This window comes from Nyctibius grandis, chromosome 1, assembly GCF_013368605.1.
Source record: "Nyctibius grandis isolate bNycGra1 chromosome 1, bNycGra1.pri, whole genome shotgun sequence".
Taxonomy (NCBI): Eukaryota; Metazoa; Chordata; class Aves; order Nyctibiiformes; family Nyctibiidae; genus Nyctibius; species Nyctibius grandis.
This window is the reverse complement of record NC_090658.1, coordinates 110,689,927-110,699,079: the sequence shown is the minus strand read 5'-3', so window position 1 is coordinate 110,699,079 and position 9,153 is coordinate 110,689,927. Positions and strand designations below refer to the sequence as shown.

The window sequence follows — 9,153 nt, the reverse complement described above, 5'->3', positions numbered from 1 at the left end:
TCCTGCGTGGAGTGGTCAACTGGGTTTTTTTTGTCATAAATTTCCAGCTGGGCTTAAAACTCCCTTTTTCCTGCACTTCCATCCCTCAAGCAGCTGAGGCCGGACACTGAGTGTTGCGGAGAGAAGACCAAAAAGCCAACACCGATGCCGGGCCACCGATCCAAAGCGCCCTGAACGCCTTGACTGACTCCACTGAGCAGATCGCAACAAAAAATACTCTCCCATTACCTTCCTAACTTCAGTATCAAATGCTAAAAACATAACTAGAGCTTCTTGCCCCTTTTCTGAAAAGGCAGAGTTATTTTTGAGGAACAGAGTTTCAGTCACAGAACCAGGAGGGATGGTTGTGACTTGGCGCTGCTCCCAGTAGAGGCAGCCGCTGGGGTGTGGAGAGCCACCTTTGCTTGTCCTCTCAAACAGGGGACCAGCCACCATCCTTTCCCTGTCTGAGGGGAAAAGGGTGTCACTGGAAGCACCACCCGTGAGAGAGAAACGGCCGCCTTCACCTCCATTGCTCTACACAGAGGGGCAAAGCTCTCCCTCCTGCCCAACCCACTGAGGCTACCGCCGCGGGGCAGGGAACCGGCGGGCGCCGAAATCTCGCGAGAAGCCGCCTAACGCGTTGGGCGGCTTCTCGCGAGATTTTGGCGCCCGCCGGTTCCCTGCCCCGCCGCCATGGAGCAGCCGCTGAGGAGTCCGCCGGGGTTGTCCGCCATCCTGGCGGTAAGGAGGGAGCTGGGGCCGGGCTGGCTGCTGGCTTGGGGAGAGAGGAGGAGGCACTGATCGCCGTGTGTGCCCGCCCTCCTCCGGGGGGAGGGGGAGACGGTGCGGGAAACCTGCGCTGGGGTGCTCGCTCCTTCCCCAGCTGGTGAGCGCGGTCCGTGACTGAAATCAGTTGTTGTTTCAGTGCGGGAGAAGGAAAGCTGCTCGCTCTTGTTGCCTGGTGACACTCCTTCTGCAGTAGCCTAATCTTCTTTCATGTTGTCTGTAGAAGACGGACTGGTCCGAGCCGTGGCTGGTGGGGCTGGTAGTTTTCCACGTCCTCTGCTTCCTCCTGACGTGCGTCTCTTTCCAGCACTACCGGGTGCAGATAGGGCACTTCCTCTGCATGGGTGAGTCGTGTGTCCGTGCTTCCGTGAACTGACATTCGGGTGACAAAGGGCATGTGCGTTGTTTAAGCTGCTAGTACTGTCAAGTAGCTTCTTTTGGTCTCTTAGTGATAACCGTTTTCTTCATGTACTTGCACAGCATGCGGTTTTATACTTTGCAACCGATAAAGTGCATGAAAATTAGTGTTTCTCTTGTAGTAATACACGTGTCTATACATGATAAACTACTATAGAAGCTGGTATGACCTATAAATATGTCCTGGTTTCATTGGGATTTTGTTTCAGTTTGTGGCCAGCCATGGTGATCAAGGCCCTCAGCAGTTAAATCCAGGGCAGCTGACCCTGGCTGGCCCACAGGTGTATTCTATAGCATTGACATCAAGCTCACTATAAAAGAGAGGGTTTGCTGGGAAGGGGGGGGTGTCTTTCTGCTTTCCTTTCTTCTCCATCATTGTGATTCCTGGAGCAACTTGCCAGTGATCTGTGGATAAGTATACTTTTGTCTGTTTTGTGTTGTCATTTATATTGATTTCTTCATTTCATGAAAACCTGTTTAACTTCAACATACAAATCTCCCTCCTTTTCCCAATTCCCTTCCTCATTTGGGGAAGGGACATCGGGTGAGAGAAAAACTGCTATTGTTTAGCCCCGGGTGCAGGCTAAATGAAGACAAAATATGTATTTATTTAGTTTCCAAGACTGTATGAAGTAGTAACTTAAAACTCTGGCCTTAGTAAGGGATAAGTAAGGTTTCTGCATGGTAAATGCTGTGTGTATCACAGTGATTCCTAAGAAATCGTTGCTGTGCTGGAGAAGCAGAAAAGAAATGGGCTGAGAGCTAGCACTTGCTTTCTGCTCTGCCTTATTCTAATGCTGCAGTTCAGTGAATATGGTCAGCTTTCAGCTGGATTCATTTCTGGAGCAGATTTACCGTATGTCCTGCTGACAGCTGTAATAATGTCATGAGGAACAGCAAGACTGGTTCAGTACATTGCAGTACCAGCTTGTGTTATCTCAGGGTTTATCATCAGACTTCAGCATGAGAATCCACAGTGGCCTTGCCTACACAAAGCTGTGTCTTTATGGCTGACAGGCTGAAGATCTAGTAGTTTGGCAGAGAGTATTTAATTAAGATGGCATGGATTTGGGTTAGAACCATGTATTATGAGCAGTGCCTTGGTTCTGGCCGTGGGTGGATTTTGTGATGAGTTGGGCTTTTTTACACAGTACATCAGTTCTGTCTGTCGTGATTGCAGGAAGAATGAGCAATTGAAAGAGATTTGCAGGCAAAAAGCTACTTGAAAACTATGTTGACTTTTTAAAATATCATTTAGTGAACTAGTCAAGTTGGGAGAGGAATTATAGCTTCTTCAAAACTGCAAATACTTAAGTCAGCTAAAGCTAAGGTTTCAATAGGATTAAGTAGCCCCAAAAAGGAATCTAGAAACCTTAGTAATTTCCAGACATCCACTTGTAATTGGAGAGTTTAAAATGGTCTACAGAGGGCAAAATAACAATGCCTTGTTTATGACACATTAGGCCTGAAAGTTCCCTATGAGAATATAGGCTTTTCTTTTTTAAATTTAATATTAGACATTCTGAATTTCCAGTGACATGCTGTTTCCTTTAGACTCTCTATCTGAAGTATTCCAGCTGTTACTAACACTAGTTTGCATGGCCAAGGTCTGACTGCATTGGAAACGCAGTGGAACTGATCATTGCTGGCTTTTTAACCCAGATGTGATGTAAACTTGCTGTTAATAAGATGAGTGCATGAAAATATCCATATTGAGTCTAAGCTTTGTTTGTACTTGAAAAACTGAACCACTTTTGATATGTCTGCAATATGAATAACTTTGTATTGTAGACAGTCAGAAATAACTGAGGAAATCATGAAACTATCACAGTGGTTTGCTTTGGCAGCTGAGAGCTATAGGTATGTTTACACTGTGCAGTGCCAAGCAGACATAATCCAGATGATGGCAAAACAGTGTAGCATATTGTATTGTCATGGCACTCCTTCGTATCGCCAAACGAGTTATTTAATTGCCTTGTGCAGGTCATCTTTAGTCACTGAATCTGGTTTTTTGCTTTGTTTCTTGTGAAAAATGAAATGAGGACAAACAAAGTTTTGTAGTTGTATTGCTTTTCTGTTAAAAATGTGATTGCACTGGATTTTCTTACTGTCTTGATGGCTTCATATTGCATGTAATTGTTGATTAAGAATATGCTGATTTTCACCTGACTGCAGCTGACTACTCTCCTATACACCTACTCAAACAAAGTTTGTATTTTACAAAAATGCTTATATATAATTAGTACCCTAACTTCAGATAGTAATGCTAGATATAGCAGTGTGACATTAGAGCTTCTAAAATGATAACTTAATTCCATACTAGTTTTGGGGACTGCTGGCATGTCTTTTTACAGACATAACCTAGAAGCAGTCACCAAGAAGACTGTGGAAAAGATACGGCTTTTTTTTATTTTATTTTTTAATTCATTTGTATGCTGAGCTCTTCCTATAAGCTCAAATGAACAGGAGTTTGTTTGTAGTATGGTGGGTATGTTTTGTGGTCACTTAATACTTCTTAGTAACTATATGGGACATTTAATTCAGAATTAGTTTTGTGCAATTAAATACTATATGTGTAGTTTAATCTTCTGAGGATCAAGGAATTCCAATGTCTGGTAAGTATATATCTTTAGTATACATGGCAGAACTGATGGCAGTTTATTTTTAAAGAAATATTGAATCTAATATTTTTTTTCTGTTGTACAGTGGGCTTAGTGTACTGCGCTGAATATATAAATGAATTAGCAGCCATGAATTGGAGGTAAATGTTTTCACTTTCATTATTATGTTTAAATGAATGTGCTTCTAAAAATGTTCTTTTTTTCATATCATTCACAGAAAACATTAATTTAAAGGGAGTCACTCATGCCTCATCAGTAGAATGTGATGGCAGAGGGTCTGTTGCATTGATTGATATAAAACTTTTGAACAAAACCATACGATACAACATAGTTTTCACTTAGCTTATAAGAAAAGGTAATTTTTAATAGCATGTGTTTATTGTACTGCTTAAAATCTGTGTTTATGTGGATGGTTGTAAATTAACTAGTCAGAGAACTGCTTAAAATCTGTGTTTATGTGGATTCTTGTAAATTAACTAGTCGGAGAACTAAGAGAAGAGTGGGATGATTAAGGGGAAGAGGGTATGAGCTTTGGTGGTCATTTTTTTGTTGGGTTTTCTTTGGTAGCTACTCATGTTTAATAAGGTGAAGTTAAGCACTGCTTCTCAAAAATATCACTACTATTTTATGTACTTATTTATATGCATAAAAAATATTAAAATTTGCTTGTTTTACGAAGTCTGTGTACCAGAATTAAACTGATGGCTTATTTTCATAAGCACTGAACTAACCTTTCCCTACTACTTTATGCAGGCATCTAATTGTAAGTCTTTTACGTTCAACTTCAGGCATACGTGGCCTAAATTACAGCTTTGCTACATTTATTATTTTTGTTATCTTTTTTAATATGAGTAACAAAAATACCTAAGAAAGTAATTTCAGACACTTGAGGATAAGCCTGATTTCTGATGCACAAAAATATGTACTAATGTAGTCACATTAGTAAGTTACTTTATCTATGGTTGTTTTATTTAGGTTTTGAGCAGAAAGACTGGTTTTGTAATAAATACTCATAACTGATGAGATATTGACTGTCTCTTTGTTCTGACTCAGTAGAATGCTGGCCTATGCCTGAGGATCCCAAGAAGCAGCATAATCTGTATGGTGTCCATGTTGAATAGCTACTGTGAAAGTGTAATATTATGTGAACTACACGGAGTAAAGCTTCCTCCTTTTTTTTTTTTGATTTTATTTCTTTCAGGCTGTTTTCTAAATACCAATACTTTGATTCAAGAGGAATGTTTATTTCACTAGTATTTTCAGCACCACTGCTGGTGAATACTGTTATAATTGTGGTATGTATGTGTTCATTTATATGGATGCTTCTTTCATTAAATAGATAAGTAAATGTGTATGGATGAGTTAAATTTTATAATTTACTTACTTTTCAGGTCACCTGGGTTTACAGAACTTTGAATGTAATGACTGAACTGAAGACACTACAGCAGAGAATGAAAGCAGAAAAAGAGAAAATTAAGTGAAAGTGCCTAACACTACTTTTTTTTTTAATTGTGATAATACTTGTCCGGATAATCAGTCCTTCTGTATGTTTATCGAGAATCAGCAATGTTTTTGTGTCTGATGTCAAGAGGACTTTGCAACTGGTGGCTATGGACAGTGAGCTGAAAGCAGGTATCTATAATACATTTGAACTGGCTGTGAAACTGGGAAACCCAGTCTTTACAGGTCTTTGTAAAGACCATGACCAAGCCTGTTCGTATTGGTGAGACACAATCTTCCAGTCTGTTTCCATTTGCCTATGTAACTTTTAACCATGTGTCAACTGTGTGTTTATCAAGTATCCAGTCTTCTGCTGCTTAAGCCAATTGGAGCAGTGTTGTGAATTCCAGTAAATGAGGGATTGTATTCAGAATACCTCAGGAATCCATGCTTCTATGAAGTATTTCACTTGTTTATGAATCAAGTTTCATGCTTTCTGTGTGTATTGTGTGCCAGTAGCATTTTATAAATAAAATTATCCACTGTATCTTAAATCGAGTTAATTTGAATTAATTTTTAATTGGATTTTTTCTTTCTTTTTTCTCATAAAAATTCCCAGTTTGGTAAAATCTTGTACTTCGTTTGTGTAAGTAATTCAAAATCATCTCTGCATTTTTTCAGTTTACATTTCATGATTTTAATGCTGCTAGATAAAAATCTTAAAACTGGATGGAAGTTTGATAGTTTTTGCTTATTTGTAGAACGAAAAGGAAGGGGAGAAACTTTATAATGTTCTATGCAATTTTGTTCCTGTTTTTTATACTTTTTTAATAAATAACTGAGTGAAAAATTGACTCTGGTAAACATGAAGAATTCAGTTTTGCTCAGAGTAACCTGTTTTTATTGGATTAAGGAAATTTGGGGGGCAGGGATGAATAGAATGGAAGACTGCCCATACATATTTAGTAAAAGTTGTATCTGGAAGCAGTTAAACCTTTGTGTGGAGACCTAAACTTCTGTCTAAAATAGATGTCATTTAAGACATAGGAAAGATGATCTACAAAATTGAACTTAGACTAACGTGAAGAATAGTTGGGTACAAAAATGCAGAACACTAGTAAGTTTTTAAGCTTGCATGTATTTGTGAAATTAATTTTAAATACTTGAATAGTCTTCATAACAGTGGGAATGTGAACCTGAGGGAGATAAGCATATGCATATGCATACACAGTTTGTGAATCTCCCAGTTAGGGAGAGAGTTAAATTGTTTGTGGAGGGCTTCACAGCATTGTGGAAGGGCAGTGCCATGTTAGTCTGGGATCCTTTTCTTTACCTTTGCCATGGCTCTCCTTGCTTGTTGCTCTATCAAGAATTACAGACAGCTAGGCTACTTTCTATTGGCAAACTAAGTAGATGCAGGCTTGCTATTTTTGTCCCATAATTGTCCATTCTGTTGTGACTCTTGATTCAATGTTGGGCAGTGTCAGCTGTCACTTCTCCATGCAGACATCTTTAGTGGTCTGGTAGATAGCATATGCCTTTGGGAACAGTCCCTGTTTTGAAGGAGTTAATAGAATCTATCCAAATGTCTGCAAGATAGGCTGTGGCACCTGTCTTCAGGACCAAGAAACAGACCTTTTTTTGATTTTATATAGACAGATGTGGTCCTCCCAGGCTGGTTTAGAAAAGTTCAGCTTTCCTCTTATGATTTGATGGGGAGAGGTATGCAATTTCTCATACACTGCCCTAAGCATGACCACACAAATGTTGTGCTCCTGACTTTCCTCTTGTGAACTGTTCTGCAACAATATAAATGCACAATTGTTTTAGTATCACACACTTAAAGCGGTAGTACCTTGTCATACTGAGATACCACCCATTATCCACAGCCCTTGGCTTCACAATATATATGAATTTCGTTCACAGTAAATGAGGTGGTTCAGAGCAGCTAAGCAGCAAGTCTCTTGCAATGGAAAACAATGTACCTTATTTAGTACATCCAAGGCAAACTTTCCCCAAATAGTTCTGTATTTTGTCTTTTTTTCTTGTGTGTGAGATTGGAAAAAATGAAAATTCCCTCTTCTGTAGGTATGTGGAACTGGTGAGATACCACAATTAGAACTGTCCTTTCTAGCATAACATAGGCAAGATAACAGAAATTACTTTTTTTGTACTCCTCAATTTTGTGTTAATTCTTACTTGGCACAAGATTTATTAGAGAAATTCACTCTGCCTTTGGGGATCCCAAGTGAAATAAAAAAATCTTGTGCTTGCTTAAATTATCTTTCCTTTTCCTCTTAGTGTAGTAGACCTTTCAGGCAGTATTTCATTTTGTGTTGCATCACCAGAGTAATTTTGCCCTTTAATATAAGATCCCAGGGCATTACAGCCCTCTGACAAAGTTGAAGAGCAAAGAACAATAGAGTGTGAGTGGCAGGCACTTTTATTTTTAATTAGCAAGTAAAAATCCATTTGAGCTGTATGTTAGCTGTTGATTTCTGATACTACTGATATAATGTGGTAGCTAGGAGGTGGATAATACTTGGTTTAGAAAGTATCAATGCAATGGGGTTTTTTTTGTCTTCTGAAAGTATTGCTGAGTGAAAGTACACACAGCTCCAAATTCCAAAATTAATAATTTTTTGAAGGACGAACATCTCAAAATCTACACTTCAAAATTGTAAGTTTGGTCGTTTTAAAACTTCCCTCACTACTGAAACTATAATAAATAAATTTAACAGTTATATAAGATAAATGTTCACAAACACAAAAATGTGGTTTCCATATATGTGTTTGTCAGAAAAATAGTCCCATTTTCTACATTTGAGAAATACTCAAACTTTTATCTGAGTTGTCCTCTAGCTAACCCTGCCTAAGAAACACTTAAGTTTAAGAGGTAAGTTTAAAAAAAAAAAAAAAGTGGATGTCTAACCGTAAGAGAAACCGTCAGAATTAAGTGAAGCGTGGCTTTTCTTCATTATGTGACTGGATTTATGACGGGATAGTGCAATAACATAATGTAAGGGCCTACTTGCTGACAAACCAAAATAATTACATCATGAATGTAGAGACTGTTTTGCCTATTTAGAATTCTGTGTGTATAAGTAAATAAGAGCCAAATGTTTAAGGCTGGTGGAATACCTTTGCTTTTAATTGGGAGACCTGAATTTAGGTTGCTTGCAAAAGAGCCTGTTTATTTCAGTTTGGAACATGCGTACAGAAAAGCTGGTGGCTGCTCAGTTGGATCCTTTGGAAAGTAAGGCAAGACAGAGGTGATTTGTTACTGATTCTGTGTATCTTGCAGACTCAAATCTTCAGCCTTCCTTAACGTGTCTTTCCACAACAGCACATGGTGTCAGCCAGTGTGGAAAAACATTAAAAGGGAGAAAGTAATATTAACCTGGCAACTTTACCATAGTAGAAAGTAGTCTTGTTGCATATAAATCTGTGAAAAGACAGATTAGCAGAATTTAGTTGGCAGATTTCATGGCGTTTGAAGTTGGCCTTGTTCCCTATGGAAAAGTAATAACTGAGATGAGTTTCCAAGAATGAGAACCTAGAATTTTCTCTTTTTCCACATTCACTGGAATACCATATCCTTAGCTTGGAGTGTATTTTCAGCTTTGTGGTCCAGTGAATATCATTATTCTAGACAAAATAGAACATATCCAATAAGGAACTTGAATGTCTATTCCTCAGGAATATTTGCTAGCTTAGTAGATAGGTGTTTTGGATATGCCCATCTCCCATAACACACACCTATCTCCCAAAGGCATGGAAGGGCAGTAAATTGAGGTCTCCTGCACCCTTGTGTGTATTCTAAATAAAGAACTTTGAAGGACAGTCTTACTGCTTTTCATCAGCTGAGTCTCGAGGGATCTACTCAAGAAAAGCTATGTTAGATGGT

At 38.9% G+C, this 9,153-nt stretch overlaps 1 protein-coding gene across 1 annotated transcript; it reads left to right on the top strand.

Moving 5' to 3' along the window:
- Positions 1-660: 660 nt before the first annotated feature.
- Positions 661-5,804, top strand: TMEM18 (transmembrane protein 18). Its single transcript, XM_068409597.1, has 5 exons — positions 661-723; positions 992-1,112; positions 3,892-3,946; positions 5,008-5,101; positions 5,198-5,804. The coding sequence occupies exons 1-5, from the start codon at positions 676-678 to the stop codon at positions 5,285-5,287; spliced, it is 408 nt and encodes a 135-aa protein (XP_068265698.1). The 5' UTR covers positions 661-675; the 3' UTR covers positions 5,288-5,804.
- The last annotated feature ends 3,349 nt before the right edge of the window (positions 5,805-9,153 follow it).

What these genes read in the sequence shown, in the direction of transcription:
- TMEM18 (XM_068409597.1), top strand. Translation starts at nt 676, where the DNA reads ATGGAGCAGCCGCTGAGGAGTCCGCCGGGGTTGTCCGCCATCCTGGCG. An exon ending in AGGGCACTTCCTCTGCATGG is followed by an intron (nt 1,113 to 3,891) that starts GTGAGTCGTGTG and finishes TCTGTTGTACAG; the next exon opens with TGGGCTTAGTGTACTGCGCT. An exon ending in TTAGCAGCCATGAATTGGAG is followed by an intron (nt 3,947 to 5,007) that starts GTAAATGTTTTC and finishes TATTTCTTTCAG; the next exon opens with GCTGTTTTCTAAATACCAAT.